The sequence below is a fragment of the Mesoplodon densirostris genome, chromosome 5 (genome assembly GCF_025265405.1).
Source record: "Mesoplodon densirostris isolate mMesDen1 chromosome 5, mMesDen1 primary haplotype, whole genome shotgun sequence".
NCBI lineage: Eukaryota > Metazoa > Chordata > Mammalia > Artiodactyla > Ziphiidae > Mesoplodon > Mesoplodon densirostris.
In genome coordinates, this window is record NC_082665.1 from 5,406,060 (window position 1) to 5,431,988 (window position 25,929).

Consider the following 25,929-nt stretch of genomic DNA (forward strand, 5'->3'; position numbering starts at 1 on the left):
AGTGGTTGAGAGTCCGCCTGCCGATGCAGGGGATACGGGTTCGTGCCCCGGTCTGGGAGGATCCCATATGCCGCGGAGCGGCTGGGCCCGTGAGCCATGGCCGCTGAGCCTGCGCGTCCGGAGCCTGCGCGTCCGGAGCCTGTGCTCCGTGACGGGGGAGGCCACAACAGTGAGAGGCCCGCATACCGCAAAAAAAAAAAAAATAAAAAAAATAAAAAAATTAAATAAAAAAATAAATCCATTCCCAAGCCCCACCCCCAGAGACTCTGGTTCAGTTGATCTGGGGTAGGGCCTAGACACTGTTACATTTTTAAAACTCTTCAGCTGATTCCAACTTCTGAGATGCAGGCCAGGTTGAGAACACCTGGTCCCATGCAGCTCACCTATGAATCAGATGAGAAAACAAAGTCCCAGGGCAGCCAATGGTCTTGCCCTCTCATGGTATCATGTCCATGGACGGCATGAGGTTGGAGCCCAGCCTCCTTGCTCCTGGGCCCCTTTCTCCTCTCCTCCTCTGAGAGGACCAGTGCTCTAACCCAAGGCCACCAGATCCCAAACCACAGCTGCAGAGTCCAGAGTAAAGCACTTCCAGGGGGTCCCCAACCTGAGCAGCAGAATTCAAGAAGATGGCTGCCATCTTAGCACCTGATCTTTGTGACACTCACGGATTCACGTTTTCACCTAAGCCTATTTTATGTATTCAGAATAATGAAAATTAGGTGTTCAGTAACTTTTGATTGACTGATGAAATGATAATGAAAATAAATTTTGATTCAAATCTCTGCATGAAATGTTCATTGTGGAGCACAGGCAGTGGGTATATGGCTCTTCAGCTTTCTGTATGTTTGAAAATGTTTATAATCAAATGTTGGGAAGACGTAAAAAAATATTTGAAGAAGTAGCTAAAAAAAGAGAAAGAAGAAGTAGCTTAAAAAACGTGTTCGGGTTTCCCTGGTGGCGCAATGGTTGAGAGTCCGCCTGCCGATGCAGGGGACACGGGTTCATGCCCTGGTCCGGGAAGATCCCACATGCTGTGGAGCGGCTGGGCCTGTTAGCCATGGCCGCTGAGCCTGCGCGTCTGGAGCCTGTGCTCCGCAATGGGAGAGACCACAACAGTGAGAGGCCCGCGTACCGCAAAAAAAAAAAAAAAAAGTGTTCATGTCTCAGAACATCTCTGTCCACGGCCCTCCCAGCTGGCAACCCTGACTGTGTCCCTGACTGTGTGTCCCTGACTGTGTGTCCCCGACTGTGGTTTCCAGCTTGGGTGTTGGGGCAACCTTGTTGCCTTGTTCTTAGCTCCACACTGTCCTCTGCTGCCTCTGTTCTGACCACGTGGAGGGACTGAGGGACTCCCCAGGATGCAGGTCTTTCCTGCTCAAACACAGGAGGTCCTGGGCACTTGGGAAGGTTGGCTGCCCTCTATGGGAGTCGTTATTGATCATAATGATGGTTTTAAAATAGGACTCATTAAAGTCAGATCTTGGTTGACTCTTGCATTTGGGCCCTTGACACCCATTCCTCTTTTCTAATTTTCTCTTTTCTTCTCTGTAAAATGAAGGAATTGAACCATACTATCTTGACAGACATGTTGTCTAGTTGTGGCTTATCCAGGACACCTGGTATTTCCTTTTCTTTCTTTTTCAGTGGTCTTTTTGGCAGAGCTAAGGTAGAAGAAAAGAAATAAAACTGTGTTAGGATCAGTTTTGTATTATTGGCAGAGTCAATGAAACAGGAAAGTTTGGAAATAATCTTTCTTATCAGTGATTTATTAATATGTTTTTATTTTCTCTTTTTCCTTGTGTTGAAAAATCAGTGCGTCCCTCAATTTATCGCTGAATTCCCTGTCTAAACATGCAGTGATGTGCTGTTCTTATTTGCAGGGTTCACTGTTATGAGTAAGGTTGGTTATTGCTTGTAGGTAAACTCACACCTCCTCAGTGCTTCTGGCATGATGGGAACACCCTTTAAAATCATTCACATAGCAAAGTACCGTCCTGTGTAGTGTTCTGGTAAATCCTTTAGTGTTAAACAACTAGCTGTTGGGGGTGGAGATAGGGAAGAAAGTCCTGATTTCTAGCGTTTGTCAGTTTCAGTGGTGTAAATCCTCCCACCGTGGCCAATTTCAAGCTAAATAGATGGCATCACTGGACTGCAGAGTTGATCTCCATATGCAGAATCGGCTCAGCCTGGGGGATGGCAGCGGCTCCACTCTACCACTGCATCTCTACCCTATGAGAAAGTAGGTCAGATGAGCCTCCCTTAAACCATAAGAACGTAGATTTGCTGAACATCAAGATATTGTTAGGTGATAGCCTGATTTATGAAGGAAATTTATAAAGCAGTATGTAACGAAATAAAACAGCACTCTCTTTAATGGGAAATTTTGCAGGAGAAGCACACGGTGAGCCATCTTTGAACAAAGCCCTCTTGGTGTGGATTTCCTTTGCACCCACTAGCAGGGCTGCTCTGGCCTCCCCTTGGTGCCCATTCCTGTTACCTTACCCCATCCGTTCGTTATGCTTCAGAGACCCTTGCAGAAAGCCCTGCTCCAGTGACAGGCTGTCATCTCTCAGCACCCGTGACCAACAAAAAGGTGGTGCCTTCAGACATTAGCATTGCAAAGAGACGTGATAGTGATTGCTTTAGAAAAATTCTTTTGACCATTTCTTTAAAGGGCTGAAAACACTTGGGTAGGACAGAGCATGGGCTTGTCAGACTATTTCTGACGATTAACCAGAACTAAAATCCCCATTTTGGTGGGGCACTCCTCCAAAGGAGACATATGAGTAAAACAAGAAACATTTTTTTTAATGCAGAGTAAGAGGGATAAACCATAAACCAGGGGGCCAGGATTTAGTCAAGACACTTCTCCCACGTAGAATGCAATAAAGCTTTTCATTAGTAAGAAAAGGAAAGGGCAGAAAACAAGCAAGCTCTCCAAGCAATGCTGCAGTTTCTTGGAGAGCAATAATATCTTCCTCTAGTTGGATGTTTCAAAGTGATAGGAGATTGCATTCAGGTGAACACCAGCCTTCACAATGCATTTGCTCCCTGCCCTACGTAGCAGCTCATAAGGTAGGACAGAGACCCTTACTGTAGAATTGATTCACTCTCATTGGAATGTAAAGAAATGAGCGCGATTAAATACCCCAGACCTGGGAAGTGACCACACTTACCATGTCCTCACAGGAAATCTGTATTTTTTCACACTCTGCCATTTTACAAATTTCTTTCTTTTCCTTTTTCAGCAAATACCGCACACTGAGAAATCCTCTATGTGACCTTTAGAGGCCCAGGACACTGGGAGGCATTAGTGTGGATTAATTTCCAGAACACAGCTTTACCACCAGAGTTTCTCTATTCTGTGCTCAGCACAGGGGGTTGTAGAAATAGGCTCCTTACTTTAGGGACCAGGGGACCACGTTCCAAAGCTAAATTCCCAGCTTTGATAAGGATGACAAGTAAATATTTTCTTCTTCTTGCGCCTACAACAGATTTATTTACAGTTTTGCAATTGAGGTCACTTTTGGTGGCTTTGGGATCTTTAATTATCATGACTTAGCTCTCAGCCTTTATAAGAAAAAAATCTTGGTTAGTGGATACGAGGCCAGATTGAAGATGTCTTTAGTAAAGAAGCCTCATGAAGATGATGTGCCCAAAGACCTGAGCGGACCACAGCCCCCAAATCAAAACCCATATTCACATTCATTCCTCATCTGAAGAACCCCTCTCCTAGGGCATGAAGAAATCCCTGCCATCAGATACACGGAGAGGCCATGAATCTAAGCTCATGTAACACTGACTGTGGGCTATGGACTGGCTTCCTTTTACCTCTCAACAATCATTATCTCCATCTGACAAAAACCAAAACTAAGGCACAGAATGGTTAAGGGACTGTCTAAGGCCACACGGTGAGCCAGTGGAACACCTAAGGATTTAGATTCAGGCAACTACCATGTTATACAGGCTGATGACAAACTAACCCATCAACAACAAGTATTCAACTAGTGGTTGTTTTGGAACCTATATGAGGCATACACTACATCCTCCTGTACAGAGCCAGCCAATAGAAATTGTTTTTTTCAATATAGAATATATGCCATATTTTCCGAAATAGTCTGGACCTATGGTTAAGGTCAGCTTAAAACAATTCTCAGTCTCCTATTATAGAAAAATCTAAAATAATAATGGATAAACATAATAGTTCAATTCTCTGTCATGTACCTTTTTTTTTTTCCTGGAGCAAGGCAGGAGAGGTTGGGATAATAGCTTCAGGGTGTCATCAGAAACCCAAGCTCCCATCTTCAGAGTCACCTCATGATCCAAGATGGCTGCTGGTGCTCCAGCTATCAGGTCCTGATTTCAGGCTGGCACAGGAGGAGGCAGAGAAAGTCTAAAGGGGTTACAACCAGCTGAGCATGCCTCCCAGAAGCTTTAGATATGTCACTGCCTTGATCTCAGTCATATGGCAATACCTGGCTCTAAGAAAGACACTTAAATACATTCTTTCATTCAGGTATAGATTTTTTTTAATAATGTCTCCTGTTAAAAACTGGGGAAAGAAAGAAAAAATGGGCTTGGGGAGGCAACTGAAAATATCTGCTCAAGGTCAATAGTTCACACCTGCTGTTAGAGTTTAAGGGGGCCCCTAAAATAATACCATAGAGTTCAGAATCAAGTAATGGAGAGACACATGAGTAGCGTAGTTTGATAGGAGACTTCTGGAGAATGTGGATTTACAAATCCTACATCTAGAATTAGGGAGAGTTACCCACCCAGCCCCTGACCAGGCTGGAGGTGCACAGCTCTCCTTTTACTCAGACACATCCCCTATCATTATGGGAGGTTTGCAGATCTGACACACACCCTCTGCCAACAAGTCCCCCAAAGGGACTGGGCCTCACTGGTTAGTTCCTTCCCAACTCTCACATCAATAAGTCGCTGCCCCATCATACGGGAGAGAGGTCAGGAGTGCTGTTCTGATAGAAGGTCCCTCCATTTTGGAAGCATAAGAAGTGGGGGGCATGTCCGCAAACAACCGCCTACTTGTTTTGGCTGATGGGACCGCACTTCGTTTATGATGTTCCTATTAGTTTGTTTCTGGTCTGTAAATTCTTCTGCTCATATGCCCCGTGGCGTGCTAGTAAACATTTAACATGCAGATCTCAAAAAAGTATAAATAATAATAAAATATATAATATTAGGTATCATCAATTCCATATAGACAATTCAAGCTCACAAAATACTTTTATTGCTTTTCAATGAACTTTTGCATCTGTAGCTCCCATAAGACACCCTATAGCTAATGAACCAGTGTTCCAACGTGAAGTTTGGTTGGTACATTTGTTTACAGTAACAAGATGGAAGTGAAACAGCAAAGAATTATATGGGAATTTCATTTGTCAATGGTGTGAGTGATTCTTTGCTGACTCAGATGAATCAGAATTATTTGCTGAATCTTTCATACTAGAAGAATCATTTCTGAATATTTAGGGCTGTGTGGCCTGCAGTGGCTTCAGATATTTAGTCTTCATTATCAGCTTTTCCTCCATCTCTTCCTTAAATCGAGGCAACCAATAAAACAGTAAACCAAGTCCTGATGTATAACCTCTGCAGATGTGAACGTGAGCTGACTCATTACCTGCTAAGTCCCACAGTGTCCCTGTATGTCAGTTTCACACAAACCTACTGTTTGCCTGAGATCCTGGACAAGTCCACCTAGGACCCCAAATCCCTGCAGCCATGAGCATTTCTGATGGGGTCCCCACCCTCCATTGCATTTAAGATGTGGAAGCCACCAGCCAGCATAACACATCTCCCCACCTGTACGCCTTGGCTCAGTCCCTCATATCCCTGGACACGCCCACATTTCAGCATCTGTTAGGATGAGGCCCATAGTCATCGTCACAGCCCCCATGGAGGCAAAGCATCAGAGCAACTCCCTGCTTCAAATTCAAAATATGGGAAAAGGTATGGAGTTTCTAAAAACACTAAAAACAGAACTACCACATGACCCAGCAATTCCACTCATGGGTCTAGATCAAAATAAACACAAGAACACTAATTCGAAAAGATACATGCACCCCAGTGTTCATAGCAGCGTTATTTACAATTGCCAAGATATGGAAGCAACCTAAGTGTCCATCAACAGATGGATGGATAAAGAAGATGTGGTACCTATATACAATGGAATACTACTCAGCCATAAAAAGGAATGAAATTGTGCCATTTGCAGCAACATGGATGGACCTAGAGAATATCATACTAAGTGAAGTAAGTCAGAGAAAGATACATATTTTATGATATCACTTATATGTATGTTGAATCTAAAAAATGCAACAAACTAGTGAACAAAACAAAAAAGAAGCATATTCACAGATATAGAGAACAAACTAGTGGTTACCAGTGGGGAGAAGGAAGAGGCGTGGGGCAAGACAGGCATAGGGGATTTTAAAAAGGGTTATTATGGGATTATATGAAACCATGTGTGTGAAACTTCTGAAAATTGTAAAGCACCATAGAATTTAAAGAATCTTCCATTCAATTAAAAAAAAACAGAAAAAAAACTCAAAATATACCTAAACATGGATATACATCCAAATGAAAATAAATATTTTGTCACCTAGGTGTCTTCCTCAGCAATGAGTTGTCCAGTGTGGGCTAGACATAACATAAACTGTCCTGTTCTTGAATACTTTATTAACTTTCCCATTTTCTTCTACATTTTTGGCCCTCAGTTTTATCTAATAAATCTTACTATGGGAAACCAATTCCTGTCTTTAAAAGATGAAGTGATTGTAGAAGCAAAAGGAAGCATCTTGAGATTCTCAAATAATTTTTCTCCTTAGAACATAATTTTTTTAATTAAAAAGTCAACTGTGTTTCAAGTTTACAAGTAATTTTACAACATATACAAATATGAGGTTTGCCATTATCGTGGAAAAGGATTTTTCACCAGGAACAGTTAACCTGACTCACATTACTGAGCATCCCTGAGTACAATTAGAGGAGCTGGTACCCACTGCTGAGGACACCCTACCAAGTGCAGTCGTCTGCTGGCAGTGGCAGTGGCAGTGGCAGTGGCTTCCCTCCAAATCCCTCCAAGGAAAATGACAGCACGACCTTCCGTTCTGGTATATTTTTCGAAAGAAGACCTTCAGGGATGCTTATACAGAGATTTTGAGTCCCTGAGCACAGAGTAAATTGCCCACAGAACTGACTTCTCCTACCCTCTTGGACACTTAAAATGTTTTTATTAGCCATTTTGGAAAGAAATCTTAAGTATTTTAAATCATTTTAAACCAACCACACCAGGCTAGTTTAACATTTTTTAATGGTTCAGGAACATCATTTAAAAACCCACAATGATGGTCCTCTGGAGCCCCCAGAAACACTCAGGGGTGGCTGAGATGAGTGTGGGGTGACGGGAGGATGGACAGCGGAGTTGCTGGACTCAAGTGGCCCCCACATCACCATGCGTCCTGAGGTTCATGCCTATTCAGTGCTGTCACACTTCCCTCTCTCGTATCAGCTCTTTCATTCCTTCCCTTTTGTTGGTGGTCCCACCCCTGGTAGCTTGCCACTTTCTCCCAGGGTGGGTTTGCATCTGCCACGGGCAGAAAAGTATCTTAACTGCAGTCATGTGTCCTGCTTGTAAACATTAAACAGAGAGCATCAGGGACTTTCCCCTGCTGCTAAAACATTTGCATTTTGTACATTTGTGGGGCATTTTGGGGTTCTTAGACACGATATATGATTGCTTCATTTTTTCATAAATATATTCCCTATGGTTGAGGTTTACTGAAATGGAGCCACTATAAAGAAAATTCTTACTCCATGTTTAAAGGAAAACTGATAAGGAGACATGTCCAAAGAACCTCACAGATGAGCCTGGCCTCTCCCCACCACCAGGTTCAGGAAAGCGATCCCAGGCATCACAGCACGCTGGGCAGCCTGGGGTCACACACGGGGCTCTGCACAACAGAGCAGGTGTGCTCCACGGTCCTAAGCACAGGTGTCCAAAGCTTTTGTCCAGCTCCCCCTTGGTCAAGCTGTGAGCTTTCTCTTTCAGCTCTCCATCCACACATAAGATGTCCAAGTTCCACACCCCTGTTCAAAAGTGTTCGGTAGCAGCCAGAGCTGTTTGATGACAGATAATGCAAAGACAAAGGCAGGAGCCGGGAGATGGGGGCAGAGGTCCACTCTGCTCCCTGCTCCTCTCAGAGCTGCAGCCCAGCCTCCCCTGCTGTGGGAGACACTCTTGAAGAGGATGCCACACCTCCCTTGGGCCCTACCAGCGGTGTGCTTACCAGACTCCTCTCTGCTGGCGCCCCATGGTTGGTGGCTATCTGGACCGGTCCATGGCTCCTTTACCTGGGGCCTTTGAATTCCCAGGGCTTCAGACCTTGTCCTCAGTGAGGAGGAGAATTGGAGAAGGGACAATCGTCCCGGGTTCACAGACCCATAGACCCTTCTCATGCTCCTACACAGGCTACTGCTGGAAGCCTTCTGCCTTCAAGATCTCAGAGGAAGGACAGCTCTGGTCCCTGAGTTTTCTTAGTTCTCCCAGGTGGCAGACATCTCCCTCTCCTGGAACCTTCCTCACCACCCTCAACTCCTCTGTAGTGGAAGCACCGTGGTGGACCTGTGGTTTCCACAGCCAGGAAGCATCATGCTGGAGCAGAATATGCCAGCTCACCTTCTTGCAGTTTTATCCAATCTCTACTCTTGGAGCTCCCCCACTGATTCTGGTGGTGGAAGCGCTGCAAGAAGGACCTCGGTCCTTGTCTTCTTTGGAGAAAGACTTCAGCAAAGAGACCAAGATTGTGAAATAGAGACAGAGTTTATTCGAAGCAAAGTACATGTGGAAGAGCACACAGACGAACTCGGAGTGAGTTGCACACAACAGGGGCTGCTTAGGTTGCTTATATGGGGGCATTTTTCCAGGTTGTCTCTGGCCAATCATCTTGACATGTCTGCAGGAGACTGGTTGCAGCTGCTCAGCCTGGGCCTGTCTCCATCACGTGGTTGAAGGGGAACATTTTTTCCATGCCCAATCTTCTTACATAGAGACTGCAAAATGGTGGAGCCACTTGGGAAAATAGTGTGGCAGTTTCCCAAAATGTTAAACATACAACTGCCTTGTGACCCAGTCATTCCACTCCTAGCAACCTACCCAGGAAAAATAAAAACACAAGTCAGCACAACAACCTCTACACAAATGTTTGCATTATTTGTAAAATCCAAACAGTGGAAACTATTCAAATGTATACCAACTGGTGAATGAATGAACAAAATGTAGTCTATCCACACGCTGGACTATCACTCAGTAACGAAAAGGAACAAAAGTACTGGGTACACACTCTAGTATGTATGAACCTTGAAAACATGCACAGTGGAAAAACACCCAGAAAGCTACAGACAAAAAATATATATATTTACTGTAGGATCCTATTTATAGGAAATGTCCAGAAAAGGCAAATCTAGAGGGACAGAATGTCCATTAGTGGTTGCCTAGGACTGGGGGTGGGAAAGGAAAGAATCCTTAAATGTACAGGCAGAATCTTTTGGGGTAATCTAAATACTCTAAAATTTGAGGTGGTGATGATCATACAACTCTATATACTTGTATTGGGTTGTACTAGTAATGTGTGTGTGTGTGTTGGATAATGTAAATACACTTGTTTGTGGGTTGAATGGTGCCTCCTCAAAATTCACCTCCACCAGGAACCTCAGAATATGACCGTATGTGGAAGTAGGATCTTTGCAGATGTAATTGGTTAAGATGAAGTCATACTGAATGAAAACGGGTCTTAAGTCCAATGACTGCTGTCCTTACAAGAAATCCGCGTGAAGACACAGAGAAACATTCAAAGGAAGTACCCATGTGAGGATGAGGGCAGAGACTGGAACAAAGCTGCCACAAGCCAAGGAACACCTAGGGCCACCAGAAGCTGGAAGAGGCAAGGAAAGATGCTTCTCTGGAGCCTCTGGAGGGAGCGCAGTCCTGATGTCATCTTACTTGTGGACTAGCCTCCAGAACTGTGAGAAACTACATTTCTATTGTAAGCCACCAGCCTGTGGTCATTTGTTACTGCCACCCTAGGACACGAAGACAATACTAAAGCCCACTCACTCGTACACTTATAGCAGGAGGATTTTGTGGTGTGTTAATTATACCTCTGTGAAGTTGTTAATAAAATTAAAAATTTTCTTAAATAGGCCAGAGGAAGAGAGGGAGGAGGACCAAAGGTTAGGGATGGTAGAGCCAGTTCTGCCAATTCTCAGATACGCAGGAAGAGGAATCTCACTATGGCTGTAGGTGGCTTTCTTTAAAATATGGGACTCACAGTGCGTCTTTTCTTAGGTTCCGAATCTGTCCACTCCGTATCTTGTTATCTCTGCCACACACCCACTGACTATAGAGAAACGTCACAGTGCAGGGCCTTCCGTGGGGTTTCAGGCTGCAAAGCTGGTAGATCTCTGGCTTGTTTGTCTCAAACCCTCCCCACCGGCCTTGGGGAAGACATGCCCCAGTATGTGCCAGTCTCAGGAGAAGGCCCAGTGTTTCTGTGGTCAGGTGCCCAGGGATGGGACACTGGAGGGCTCTGAGGTGGGATATAAAGAGCATAGTGTGAGCTTGACCTTATAAATGAGGGAGGGTCTTTCTTTCTGTGATTGGGAAAATGAGGTTAAAAAACAGGCGAAAAATATAAATTTGTTTTCGTTCTTTTTAAATCTTTCTGGCTGTTTTTGATATCATCGTGTTGTTCTCTCATGTTTTAAAAATATCTTTAAACGTTTAGTGTATGATTATTTAAGGTTCTGTGTCTGGTAATTCTAACCTCTGAAGTCTTTGGCGGGTGTTGATTCTCAATGAGAGTAGATTGTTTCCTCATGTGTTTTGTATTTTTGTTTTGTGAGTTCATGTTTAGAGAAGGTTTATCTGGGAGAATCTCAGTGGGCCTGGATAAAGGACCCATCCTTCTGGAGTGTGTTTTTGTTTGCTTTTGCTGGATTCCTCAGGCCCATTACCAAACTAGGGTCACCATCACATCAATCCTTTAGCAGGACTTTGACTCCAAACCTAGGTAGAGTCAGACCAGCTACAAATTCTCAAGGGAGATGGTTTTTCTTCATTCGCAACACAAGCCAAGGCAGTTTGCTTCTCCCTTTGCCATCGTGCGGTCTTATGTATTGACTGGTTTTTGGTGATTGGTTTGCTCCTAGGATAGAGCCCTTTGAGGAGCTCTGCTTGGAGGTTTCACTTTTATCTCCTGCCTCACAGGCAGTCAAAGCACCAGCACTGTGATACCTGGGGCCTTTCAACGTCCACCTTTGTTTCTGGCTCCTGGGTTTTCTGTCACTTTCTTATAAACTTAGTATGCATTTAAAAGGTGTTTGTTATACACTGTCCAACATTTCTAGGTGGTTTGTGGCATGGGCCTGGGGCCTCATGTCTCCTGGCATATTGCCCAGGATGGGAGTCTATAGATGGATTTTGAGGTGGAGAGAGGGAATTGGACAAGTTTCACAAATAAATGTTCCTGTTCTCTCAATGCATCGGGATGAGATTCCCTGCTATAAACGATGGGAGAAGGATAGGTCCAAAGTTTCCACGTGACTGTAAAAGTTTGTGCCAGCTGTGGGATAGGATGTCGAGAGGTCACTTCAAGGATTGGTTAGCAACAGCCAGGGCTCCAGCTCAGTTGACTAACAAGGTTTCGTTCCCAAGCTGACAAGGAGAGTTAGAAATGTAGAAGATTACAGAAGGAGTGTAATTCTCAATGGAAGCGCCCTTTCCCATCCGATAAGCAAGTCACATCATTTTCCTGTGTGTTCTAGGGGATGTGGGTCTGCCATCCACAGGGATTGGAAGAGAGCAACACCCCACAAGCATGAAACCACAGGGCAATTTCTTCTTAGGGCTCATTTAGTCCAGTTTCATTTTTCTGCCACCTTCCAACTATCTTGATCATGATTCTTGCTCAGCAGTTTCCTGAATGCACTTTATTTCAAAGAAACCCCTCCTCGGGAATTCTCTGGAGATCCATTGGTTAGGATTCTGCGCTTCCACTACTGGGGCCCAGGGTTCCATGCTCCCTGGTCAGGGAACTAAGATCCCACAAGCCGTGCAGTGCAGCCAGAAGGAAAAAAAGAAACTGAGCTGCGTGTTAAGGTGGGGGAACCCGAGAACCCTGCTTTGCCGAGTTAAGTTGCGTCGTTTTTGGATTTTCAGTTCCTGCGATGATTACGTCCTATCCAAACACCACCCTGGCCACTCAGGGTCAGAAGAAGGAAATGAGCTGCACGGCCCATGGCGAGAAGCCCATCATAGTCCGCTGGGAGAAGGAGGACCGAATCATTAACCCTGAAATGGCCCGCTATCTCGTGTCCGTCAAGGAGCTGGGAGAGGAGGTGATTTCCACTCTGCAGGTAAAACATGACAAACATGGCAGATAAGAAGCCACCTTCATGGGCAGAATAATCCTGTCTTTTCACATAAGTTGGTGCATATGGGTAGTCAATAGCAAGTCAGCTTTTGAAACATTTACGAAGCACTGTCTCTCCCCCTTCACATAATGGGATTGCTGAGTAGCCGGCCAAAATAGTGCCTTATCATACGTAAAATTGTTAAGAGTAAAATTATTGGGAACATGGCAGGGAACCCAACCATAATAATAAAAAGAAAGAGAGAAACAGAGTCTTTTAATGGCAGTTAATCCTGGCGGAATGACAGCCTATGTTGCGCACGTTTTAACTTCCTATGAAAAGAAAAATTAGATGGGTTCTTGGACAAAAAATATTATAAGGAAAATATTTTGCTTCTTGAGGAAAAACCCAACATAAAAAAGTACTACAGGGCTTCCCTGGTGGCGCAGTGGTTGAGAGTCCGCCTGCTGATGCAGGGGACACGGGTTCGTGCCCCGATCCCGGAAGATCCCACATGCCGCGGAGCGGCTGGGCCCACGAGCCATGGCCGCGGAGCCTGTGTGTCCGGAGCCTGTGCTCCGCAACGGGAGAGGCCACAGCAGTGAGAGGCCCGCGTACAGCAAAAAAAAAAAAAAAAGTACTACAGTCTCTTAGAACTTTTAGCACCACTGGCAGTTAGCTGGGTGATTCTTTTAATATGGGGGAGAAATGATGCCGTAGGACACACATGGAAAGAAAAAGCCCTGTGTTTGAAACGCTGATATTGATTCACTCCCAGGGTCCAATCCTGGAGTCCTGGGAGACCAAACCTTTATTGCAGTGTTTATAGATCTGTTTTTTCAGGCAGGGCTGCTTTGAATGCTTTAAAAATCCACTATGAGATTTAAAAAAAGAAAAAAGTATATGGGGAATATATATCAACCTGACCGTGACATCCTACATAAATTACACATCCAATTTCACAAGCTGGCAGCTGACATGGATCATCTACGTTGACTCTATTCCATCTGCACATTTACAATTGTGCTGAAATAATTTGCTCTCAGAATTGTGTGTGTGTGTGTGTTTGTGAGTGTGTATATGTGTGTGCTTGGGGCTGGGAGGAGGGTGAGAGTGGAGAGAAGATTTTTACAGCCAAAAGCCCTTGAGTTGTTCCCTCGCTCCATTCTACTGGGTAAGATGGATTTCTCTCTGCTTTACGCATAGATTTTGCCAACGGTAAGAGAAGATTCTGGCTTCTTCTCCTGTCACGCTATCAATTCTTATGGGGAGGACCGTGGAATAATTCAGCTCACAGTGCAAGGTAGGATGGACATAGCCTAGGGGGAGAAACACGGCTGTTTCAGGACAGTAAGTGTGTGCCCAGGCTTGGGAATCTGTGTGGCCTCAGCTTGAAGTGTCACACTTCTAAGTCCTCAGAAAATTTTGAATCTGTACAAAGTTGGTGCTAAAGCACCATTTTGCAGATCTCATGATTATGTCAAGATGCAGCCCCAAAATACAGGGAACAAAGTTCATAAAGGAATTGGGTTTGGATGACTGGGCAGCCCTGATAGTGTGCCTTTCTTGCTCAATTTTAGGGATCCTTATACTAGACGATCCAAATGAAAGTTTAATATCTGGGGCCAAAATAGTTTTTGAGTTAATAGTTCCCAAGCCAGACCAGAAGAGTGACACTGAAATCTTCCATGTTTGGTCCAGCTTTACAAGTGCTATGAAAATTGGCAGATTTGAAAAGTGAAAATTTTCCATCCTCAAAAGGGATTGGGGAAAAAAATACTTCCAGGTAAAAAAATCATCTGCCCATGTCGAATGCTGACAAAGCTTTTGTGAGTCACCCTCAGCTTTTCCACTAGCGTCTATGTCTGAACAATATCTGAACTGATCCCGGGTTTTCTGTTGACTGCACAGAGCCTCCAGACCCTCCTGAAATTGAGATCAAAGATGTGAAGGCACGCACAATCACCCTCAGGTGGACCATGGGATTTGATGGAAACAGCCCCATCACGGGCTATGATATTGAATGCAAAAATAAATCAGGTAAGTCCTTGATTTCCTCCGACTTTATTTCCACTTCAAAAAGCCCTTTTATTTTTTGCCTTTTTAATGGATTTTACCTGTAAGAAGAACCTGGACTCCGGGAAACTCAGAGGGGGTTCTTTTTACCAGTTTGTCTCTTTCCTTGCATGAAGTACACCCACATTTCCTGTGGTGGGAGTGGTTTTCTGTGGAGACGGCTTCGTTGGGTCAGCCCTGCCTATTTTCTCTTTGAACCAGCAGGACCTCTGTCTGATTGCTCCCTGGGGCCACTTTGGCACTGTCACCACCGATGGCCGCATGGGCTGCTGCCGACCCGACCTGGCCCCTGTCATTATTTTTTCTACCTCCCCAGCTTCCCTTTGCTTCCCTCGTGTCCGAATCCCTGAGTACCAGCTGTTCAGTGTCTGTGGGCTGAGCTGAGTGGTGGTGGTTTGCGCAGAGGGCCACGTCTTCTCTAGATGGGCTCTGACCCTGCAGGGCCCTCCTGGATGTGCAGGGACAGGCCAGGGGCCCGAATGCAGGTGAACACTCCTGTGCTTCCTCTGCGCCAGCAAGTGGCCGGCTCGCAGGGAGCTCAGAAATGAAACAGACCCAGCTGTCAGGACCACGACAGGCGTGCCTGTCGATCATCTTAAAGTGACAATGACAAGGTCACTTGGAACATGAGGACCCATCAGGCCGAGGGTAGGGTACCACCACTGTGGCTCCTGGTCTGGACTTTGACACAAAAGAGACGAGGAATTGGAGCAGCATCAGCATGTGAAGGGTTGACAGAATCTCAGAGGCCAGGAAAGTGGCCTTGTTTCTCACTCTCTGGGCACCGTGCGTTACTTCAGAGCACACCGTTGTGACCCACTTAGTATCTTTGGAGCTGAAGCTGGAGTAAAAGATTAAGCTGGAGGCGACTGGAAAGGCGAGTCAGGAGGGAGGAAATGTTTCAGTACGAGTGGGCAAGGGGCAGAGCAGGAGAATGTGTGAGACGGGAGTAGGAAGCCAGTCCAGACAAAGCCTAAGGGGTGGGGCTTAAGGAAAGCAATTCATGGTGATGAAAACACCTTGTATCAAACCAAGACTAGAGGTTGCAGCAATAGTGCTTGAGGCTGGTGATAAGTCACGGGCTGGACATGCGTAAGAAAAGACGGAGGAGGTGAAATGGCTTGGCTTGGTCCCCTGAGCCGCAACTAGAGACCTGGAAGTGAGGTGATGCTTACATGGGACCTGAGGAAGCCTCCTGAGAGGAGCACAGTAGCTGCAGTCACACTGTCCCCTAGAAATGTGGCAGGTCCACTGCAGGTGGAGGTGAAGGATGCCCCATGAGCAAGCTGAGGGCAGTGCTGGTCCCAACAGGGATCTTTCAGGAATCAGGACCAACGGGCTTGCCCAGGGTCAAAGGAAGAGGGGAGGCCTTGCTTTCGTTCTAAGCAAATAAGGTCAGGATGGAACCCAAGACTGAGAAGTTCTGAGATCCAGGTCTTGAAGTAAAGGAAGTGCTTCTTAGGTGAGACCAGCATGTTCTCTGGGAGAACAGCCTGGAAACTGATGGCAACCATGAGAACTCAGCAGAAACACAGACGTGCATGATGCAGACACTCTGCAGAGTCCCCAGAGGGAGGGACAGACCCCGCCAGCCTCTTTGGCTGGGCACTGACCGAAGGACTGTGGGTCTGGGAGCTAGCGCCCAGGCAGTATCTCAGGGGAGCAGCTCGGTGCCTCCCTGTCTTCAGGGCATCAGTCATTTCCAGGTGCCGGTGATGGTCCAGTGGCTCTTCAAAGGGGTTTGGGGTCTAGGTTGTCTTGGCTCAGCTGTGGCCCTGTCTCTTACCAGCTCTACCCACCCCAAACCATCCTCCTCTGTGAGATGGGCTCCCACAGCATCACTGTGACAAGGGTCCCTCAAAGGCTGCCCTCCCGTTCCTGGACCACACAGTTACCATGGTTACTCCCACCTGATACTTAGATGCCACTTCTCGTGTTACCTCCACAGAGACTCATCCCTGGTCCACATTCGAGGCCAAGCCTCCCTCTCACGTACAGTCTCTCCCCTTCCTTTCCTGGCAGGTGTCATCATGTGTGATCACATATTTAACTCTGTATTTGTTTTTCAAATTTATCAATATTTTCTTTTATTACATCTGCGTTTTGAGTTAAGTTATAAAAGTTGTTCTCTACCTCTGGCCATAAAATAATTCAGCCTCTTTTCTTCTAGTACTTCATGTTGTTTCTTTCCCTCTCTTTTCAAAATTTAGATCTCCAAACCATTTGGAGTTTACTCTTCTGTATGCTGGGAGAGATAGATCTAGTTTTATCTTTTCCAAAATGGGTCTTCTGTTGCCCCAACATCATTTATTAAAAGGTCCACCTTTGCCCAGTGATTTCAGATGCCACCTCTATCACATACTAACTTTCCATATGTACTTGAGTCTATTTCTGGACTTTCTATTCTACTCCATTGGTTTATCTATGAATGCACCAGTACAGACCTTTTTTTTGGGGGGGGGAGGTACGCGGGCCTCTCACTGCTGTGGCCTCTCCCATTGCGGAGCACAGGCTCCAGATGCGCAGGCTCAGTGGCCATGGCTCACGGGCCCAGCTGCTCCATGGCATTTGGGATCCTCCTGGACCGGGGCACGAACCCATGTCCCCTGCATCAGCAGGCAGACTCTCAACCACTGTGCCACCAGGGAAACCCGTACCAGAGCATTTTAATCACAGAGGCTTTATGTCTTCATATCTAGGAAGGCTAGTCCACCCTTGTAACTTTGCCTTTCCAGTGTTTTCTTAGTTTTCCATATATAACTTTAGGGTCAACATGTTTAGCTCCATAAAAGCATGTTTTTGTTATTGTTAATGAGATCACATTAAATTTGTTTATTAGCTTAATGGAGAGCTGACATTTTTATGATGTTGTGGGTTTAACTGGTCCATCAAAAAGTATGTGAAATTCTAAGCCCTGGTACTGCACAGTGTGACCTAGTTGGTGAATGGGGTCAAGAGCTGTGGTTGATGATTATTAACATGTCAGCCCTACCAGACTGGGAGCTCCTTGGGGTGTGCTGAGTCCAGCCCAGTTCCCCTGGACCTAGCACAGGCCTAACATGTGTCAGCACTTCACAGATATTTGGTGAATTCTCATTGAGAAGGGAATGCATTTACAACTCACCGTCTGGCACATAGCAAATGTGTAATAAATGCAGCTTTTAGTATTACTCCAGCGTGCACCAAAATGCTTACACGTAAAAGGCCTCTAGGATCAGATCTGTGTTTGTTTAACTACTTGCTACCCATTCAGGATCCTCAGTGTCTCCCATGTCTCCTGTAAGTTTCCCAAAGGCAGGGACTCTGATTTGGTGCTTTCCCAGCACCTAGCACAGTGCCTGCCACATAAGGCGTGCTCAGTAATACTTGTGGCATTTGATTTATGTGCAGTCCAAACCTAAGAATTTCCTTTATTGCCAACAGCATTTTCAAATGCGTAAGTTGATGGGACTGTACATAATTAAAGAAGGAAAGCTCCTTATCTGTTAAACTGGGGATGGTCAGAATCAAGGGGTATATTTCCATCCTTCTACTCCACACACACACACACACACACACACACACACACACACACACACACACACACACACAGCCAAGCTCATGGCTAAGGCATCCTTGCAGTCCTGGAACCCAGCAGTCTGAGGGTCAGAATGAGCACCATGGGGGTCCTTGGCGAAAAGCCCATGGACAGGTAGCCATGGCCTGAGGTCTGCACCAGGGCCCTCCAGGACCTCCATCACTTTCAGTTTGAAAGGCCTGGGAGGAAGGAGCAATCAGTAGCAGGCAGGAAACACAGTCACTGCTGTAGGAAAAGTGTTAGCATTTTCATGTGTTAGTTGCTTCCTCAGTAAGTTTTGGGTATACAAACAGTACAGCCATAATTTAAGTGAGTGCAATTTATAGGCAGAGTACATAGAAACTGATCCTTCAAGTCACAGCTTAAATGTCACCTCCTCCAGGAAGCCTTCCCTGACTACCCAGTTTATGGCATGCCCCTCCTCTACTCATAGAGCACCCTGTATGCCTTGGAACATTTGGTGAGCTTGTGACTGTTTATTTAATAGCTGTCTCCTGTGCTGGGTAGTTGTCCCCCTGCGGGATCTAGTGACCCCTCAGGGTAGGTACTACATCTGAGGAACCCTGTGCTATGTCCTTGCATCGCCTACAGTGACCAGCACACATATTAGACTTGTAAGAAACATTTTTTGAGTGGTTGACTCTCAACCTGAGTTTTAGGCAATGAAATCATCCCCCTAAAAGATGCTTTCTTCCACTTTTTTGTTAATTTGCTAAGAACACAGTGTATGACCACATTCCTAGCAAAGTGGGTCCCTGCAAGCGATCCTGCAGGCTATGCTTGACCAACCCCAGCAATGGAAACTCACCAGCCCGAGAAAGCACGATTCTGCCTCGGGCCGGCCAGGACTATTAGACATTCTTACATTTCTTGCACCTGAAGCCAGTGGCCCTCTTCCACCCCCTAAGTCCTTTTGTCAAAGGACATCCCTTCCAGGATATGAAAACAGATGAGGCTCCTTAATTTTCCATCTGCCAGGAAAGACAAAACATCCCAAGTTCCTTTGCTTGTATCTCCAGTGACCATCTCCTGGCCCACTTGCTCTGATCAGGCCCCGTGGCAACAACCCTGGTGTCATCTGACCGGGCACAGACACAAAGGAGCCTTTGCCTCCCTCATTTGAATGTTCAACTTTCTCCATGGAGCCCCAATCCCACGGGTTGCTTTGTCTGCCACATACTAGGACCCTAGTGGCCACTGCTTCTCCTCCAGATGGACACCAAGAACCCCTTTCCATCCCCTTCCAGCATCTTGTCCCCTGTGCATGGCTGGCTGATTGGCCTGCTGTCCGCTGCATCTACTTCCTTCCCCTCTTGGAAGGCAGCCTGCCTGTCCCCACGTCCCCTCTGGGGTGCCTCTGTCCTCCCCTGGGCCTCACTGACCGAGCCTAGCTCCTTGCACCCCTCCCTCCTCCTCTCTCAGGCCCCCTTCCCCATTTCACCGAGGCTTCTTCTCCCTGGAGAACAAGGAGCAGACGCGGCTTCCCCTGGGTCCCAGTGCCTCCCTTCTCTCTCCCAGCACAGCAGGTCTCGTCCTCTGAGCTGCCTCTTCATTGCACTCCTTTGTGTAATTTTGTCTCTCAAACTCTGGGCCGCCCTCACTCTTTCAGGCCTCTGACGACCCTTCTGCAGATCAAGTTCACCCTCTTACATTTGTCCTTGACGATCTGCCGTCCTCCTGACTCGGGGTGTCTGACGCCCAAGCTGGGCTCATCAGCGAGCCCCCAGTACAACCACACCGCTCCTGGGGGCTCTCCCAGTCCTTCCCATGGGGGATGATTGGGACTTCAGAGGCAGGGAGGCTACTCTGAACTTCCTCATCCTATTCACCACTGGTCTCTCTAGGGCACGTCATGGAACCCTACCTACTTTTTCATCAGATGTTTCTGACATCTCCTCTCTAAACCAAGGGACGAATCTGACTGTGCACAGCTCTCCACCCTTAGCTCCTACAAACCCAGAGGACTTACAATAATTCTTGGCAAAGTTCCCCTCCCTTGCACTTGACCCAGCTCTCTGCATTGATCCTCCTCGCCAGGAAGCTAAGTTAAAAGTTCGTCAGAGGTTTTCATCTAAGCACATGAGACTTCCAGCAGATACCTGGAAAACTGAAAGCCAGTCTCATCCATCAGGCATCCTGCAGAGACTATGTGAAGGTTGTGTGCTGCGGGAAGACGGCCTAGACCTTGGGGAAAACACGGGTGAGGTCACATCCCAGCCCCACTTCTCACCAGCTCGATAACAGGGTCTGAGTTTCTTGACCTTCACACTGAAAATAAAAACCCCTACTTCACCAGAATATTGTAAGAACCCAGTCGAATAAAGCAGTCTGTCCAGACTCTAGTTGTGCATCAGAATAACCCAGAGAGAGAGGTTTTTTGAAGCACGGATTTGGGGGCGCCACCCCCCAGAGACTCTGATTGCGTGGGTCTGAAAGCACAGTTGTCAGAAAGCACTGAGGTGTTTCTGATGTACCCACAGATTTGGGAACTGCAGAAGTCACCTTTGTAAAATGCCTAGAGCAGCACCCAGAGAGTAGATGCTACGCCAGCGCCTGAGTTCCCTTTGCTGCTGGCTTTTCTCCGACCGACCACTGCCTTGACTTCCGCCACAAACCCAGTGTCTTCTCTTTTCCCCAAGGCTGAGCTCCGTGGCTCACAGCTCAGATTCTCCTTCCCTCTGACTCCCAGTTGGGGGGCCCAGTGGCAGACACAGAGGATGATTCAGAAGGATCCTGCGGAAGCACTGTTCTGTGTGCACAGCTTCCGTCAGGGGCCCTATTCTGAGGTTTCAGCCCTGTCTACACCCCAGAAACTCTATTCCTCTCCTTTGGCCCTCCTGGCCCTGATAAGGAGATGCTCAACGCTCTTACTAGGTGCTGGGAACCTCAGCATCCCCTGCGAGTCCCTTTAACCCAGCCCACACTGCGGTAAACAGACGCCTTGTAAACGATCTTCTTCGTGTGACTTATAAACCTTCCTCAATGCTACATGTGCTCGCTGTGTCTGGAAACCACCCTCCCCCCTTCCTTCACTGGGTAAGGAGACCTGTAGTCCGTCCTCACAACCATCTTATTCCTCGCCCTGCTCTTCCTTTTCATGTCTTTACCAAACTCTCCCCGTCCATGCTTGCACCCTCCGGCTCTTGGATGTCCAGGTGTGCCTTTCTGCTTGTGACTTACTCCTCCTAAGAAGTTTCTTTATTTCACCTATGGTATATTCTTGCTAGTTTTATTTGTATTTCAATCTGAAGTTTCATTTTCCCAAGTGTCAGGATCTCTCTGGGACTGTTTCTAATGCCCAGTGTTGTATTCTCAGGCACACTTCATTCTTAATCCGTGACCTGCCCGTTTGCATGTCAGCATCTGAGATCAGATGTAGCATTTTTTAGTCCCTTTCCAAGCTCTTCTGGTTAACGGGTGCCCTGTTTGTATTCTTCTTTTGATGCCATATCACTTGCTAGAGTGTGTTTGGAGATTTAACTAGACTTTCTTCTTCTTCATTCAGTTACTTTAAAACCCTTCGGGATAACCCATTCTTTCTCTTTCTCAACTTTTTCATCTTTAGCCAAACAATTCACCCTTCAGTCGTGATCATGGGCATCATCTTTTTCTTTCAAAGTTTAATCATTGCAAGAAAAGAAGCTGAGAACGGAGCCTGTTCTCCAAGGACCACTCACTTCCTGCCTGAGACCCCTGGCTTGGTCACTCCCCACGGGCTATTCACAGGACTTCCTTGGCAGGAGGATGAGGTGGGCAGTAGCCATCACTACCTCTCTGCAGGTTCTCAGCCACGTCACAGACACGCCCTTGGGGAGGATGGCCTGTCTCCATAGCTCAGTCAGTTGCAGAAGCCTCCATAATGGTCTAGGCAGAACCCTCAACGCCTGCAAGTGTCAGGTTCCCTCTGGGGCTGGTGAGCAACTGTCTCTGCATCTTGCAGTGCCTGGGGTTCCTCTCTGTTGTCTTAAGCATCTTCTCCAGAAGGCCTGGCTTTCCCTTTGTGGGACAAGACTCCTATTTATACGAGGTTCCATTGGTATGGAATTTCCTCCTGTCATGTGTGCTCTATTGGATCCTATCCTTCTGTTCTTCCACCGTTCGGTGTTCTGCAGCATCTTCTCTTTTTATGTCATGTTCTTCCATCTTCAGTCTTCTGGACTCAAATGGGACTTTTGCTTTTAGTTGGAATATTAGTTGTTAGTTTCCATTAGGCTCCATTCCCTGTCACGTGAGAGCACTCAAAGTCATACTTGAAGCTGCGTATTCTTTCTGCAAGTCCAGACAATCTCTTGCCCTTATGATGACCTTTGGACGGAGCAGCCCTCTGAACTTCCGTGGTCATCATTAATGTAGAAAGGGAGTGGGGTCATTCCGAGGGCCCAGAGGTCTGTATGTTTGCCATTTATGTATTCATCTATGAAACATGCGTTTATTATTTGTCAGGCTGTGTGTGAGCCCTGGGGATGCAGCAGTGAATGTGGCCAGCGTGGACCATGCCCTCATGGGGCTTAGAATCCAAGAGGGAACACAGATTCTCAGTGAAATTCTTACAAGTGTGATGAGCACAGGGGAGCAAGTGCAAGGGAATTCTGGGGTGGGGTGGGAGAGTGAGAGTATACAAGCATCCTCTCTGCCACCATCTCAGGGGCATCTTGGTTCTCCCACACCCAACATCATCTCTTCACCCCCACCCCTGACCAGCACCTGCCCAGACTCTTTCTGAAAGAAGAACCATTTGTTGAGGTGCTCATCACGGGTTGAAGCTCTAAAGCCAGCAGGTGCACCACTGTCATGGATTTAATGATAACTCTTTGTATGAGACATATGCTGCCTTTAAAATGAGCTGTGGTTGAAAAATAATTCCTACAGTAAAGGATTGGAGACAAAATGATTTCAAAAATTAGAATTGAGAAGTACATTTGATAACCAGTATTCATGCTGGAGAGTGAGATGAGTTTTTATGTATTTTTATGTGTTTCATTTCTACCACTCTCCTTTGGGAGAACAAGGGGTCTGACACGGCCAAAGGCTTTGCTGGCTTTCAAATACCTTTTAGAACCAGAAATTGTTTTTCTTTTGGGTGGAAGTTTGTCCCAACCGTGTTTTCTTTTATTATCTTGTACAATGAATGCTTGAAAGTAGCTGTTTCTCACTTTACTGGCATGAGCTCCCCCCACTTGTATTTTCCTCTGTGATTTCTGCCAGGAGGTCTGTTGTGTTGCTTTGGACAAAACTCCCTGGACCCAGCTGCCCACAGCCTCCGTCCCCCTCAGTGTGGGTAATGACTGTGTGGTGTCACACCCCCTCTGATGGCCAGCCCGCGGAAACACGGGCAGCATTGCATTAAGAATTCACTTTGAGTTGTCACCTTTTTTTCTTTTCTTCTTCCTTTTCTTTGTTTTTTTTTAAATTCCTACTTGGGAACTTTCAAAGGCAGAAGGAAAAAACTCACATCTCTATCTCTTCTTTTTTGAAAAACAAAACCCCAAAGACTCCTGGGATTCTGCTCAGAGAACCAAAGATGTTTCCCCTCAGCTGAACTCGGCCACCATCATTGACATCCACCCTTCCTCCACCTACAGCATCCGAATGTACGCCAAGAACCGGATTGGCAAGAGTGAGCCCAGCAACGAGCTGTCCATCACCGCGGACGAGGCAGGTGTGTCTGACCGGCGGGGGCCCAGGGGCTGGGAGCTGGCCCGCGGGACTCAGGTGGTTAATGCAGGGTCACGGCTTTGATGACTGCTCTCCATAGCTCTGCGCCCCATCAAAAACACAGACGGCTCTCTGCTGCCTACTTTGAAAGCAGTGCTCTTCAAACAGGACTTAGGTCAAGGTTCTCACACCTAAGACTTAAAAGAAAGACCTATGAGGCTAACAAGCTGGTGAGATTTAAAGAACCATGCTGTTCTTTCAATCCCTTTGTCTGGATGCGTGGAATCCAGATGGGGAGGAGAACCGCGAGCCTGTGTCTTGCTCAAGTGGCTGTGCAGTCAGGGGAGGGGGGATCCCTTAACTAGGAAGTGGCAAGAATATTCTCTGGGTGGGGAGGGGGGAGACAGAGGCACAGGTTATTTGACTGACTAGAAATGTCAATATCTCTGTCATCAAGAGTATCGCACTTTTTTCCTATTACAAAGTATCTCTTATTGTGTTGAAGACATGGAAGGTAGAGATAGGCTTTTTGAAGGCAGAACAGCTCACACAATCCTACCACCTAGCGCTAGCTATGAATATGTTGATATCACACACTAAAGTATTCCTCACACACGCACGTGTGCACGCTCACCCACACATGCACACACGGACACACAGGGACACACACCCTTCAACAGGGAGGTTCACTCGTGGTTGCCGGGGGTGGCAATAACCTCTTGGCAGAGGACTGAGCAATTTAGGCAGTGGCAGTGCACGCTGCCTGCCAGCCCATCTCCCGGCAGGACAGGAGGCTGCAAGCTGCCTTAGGGCTTCTCTGGGGAAGGAAAGGTAAGGAACCATGGTCTGGCTCATCTTTTGGGGGCAAAAGAATGTCCATCCCCAAACCTAGCTTTTCTTTTACTGCCCCCAGTCAGAGCTAACCAGCTAGTCCCTACTGCTGCAGGGAAGGTGGAAGCTTGGTCTCTGACCCCTAGTTCACAAATCACCAAGAGTTAGGGGATCACCCCCAAATGTCTAAGCTTCCACAAGAGGTCGCTTCATCTTTCAACGGGGGCTGTTCTTGACTCCCTTCCCACCACCTGCTTCTCTGTTATCTTCATTAATGGCACTTGGCATAGATATCACTCTTCTGTATCTCTTGAGGACTTTCCTACCATATGTAATGCTACCTTCCACCATTTCTTTAGCAAACCCCACGTTTTTAGGTATGTCAGTTATTTATTTTTTAATTGAAGTATAGTCGATGTACAGTGTTGTGTTAGTTTCAGGTGTACAGCAAAGCGATTCAGTTATACATATATGTGTGTGTGTGTGTGTGTGTGTGTATACATATTCTCTTTCAGATTCTTTTCCATTATAATTTATGACAAGATATTGAGAATAGTCCCCTGTGCTATACAGTAGGTCCTTATTACTTATCTGTTTTACATATAGTAGTATGTATCTGTTAATCCCAAACTCCTAATTTATCTCTCCCCCCTTTCCTTTTTGGTAACCATAAGTTTGTTTTCTATGTCTGTGAGTCTGTTCCTGTTTTGTAAATAAATTCATTTGTATCATTTTTTAGATTCCACGTATAAGTGATATCATATTTGTCTCTGTCTGATTTACTTCACGTGGTATGATACTCTCTAGGTCCATCCAAGTTGCTGCAAATGGCATTATTTCATTCTCTTCTGTGGCTGACTAATATTCCATTGTGCATACGTACCACATCCTTTTTATCCATTCATCTGTCAATGGACATTTAGGTTGGTTCCATGTCTTGGCTATTGTGAATAGTGCTGCTATGAACATTGGGGTGTATCTTTTCGAATTAGAGTTTTCATCTTTTCCAGATATATTCCCAGGAGTGGGAATGCACCAATTTACATTCCCACCAACAGTGTAGGAGGGTTCCCTTTTCTCCACACTCTCTCCAGCATTTATTTTTTGTAGACTTTTGGATGGTGGCCATTCTGGCTGAGGTGAGGTGGTACCTCACTGCAGTTTTGCTTTGCATTTCTCTTCAATTTTTCATTATCATAAATACTACTGTGACGAACATCTTTGTGATATATCTTTTCCCATTTGCAACATTATTTTTTATGCTAAATTCCAAGAAGTAGGGTTGCTGGATCACAGCACATGCAAAAATATAATCCCTTTGCTGTGCACAATCAACATGGTCCTCAAGGAAGTAGGTT

At 46.2% G+C, this 25,929-nt stretch overlaps 1 protein-coding gene across 1 annotated transcript in view; it reads left to right on the plus strand.

Annotated features, from left to right (window-relative positions):
- The window catches only part of DSCAM (DS cell adhesion molecule), a 753,140-nt gene that overhangs the window by 583,649 nt on the left and 143,562 nt on the right, over nt 1-25,929 (plus strand). The window contains exons 13-16 of the mRNA XM_060098767.1: nt 12,239-12,435; nt 13,639-13,735; nt 14,344-14,472; nt 23,577-23,744. Coding sequence (XP_059954750.1) covers nt 12,239-12,435; nt 13,639-13,735; nt 14,344-14,472; nt 23,577-23,744 — 591 coding nt within the window. The remainder of the gene's footprint in view (nt 1-12,238; nt 12,436-13,638; nt 13,736-14,343; nt 14,473-23,576; nt 23,745-25,929) is intronic.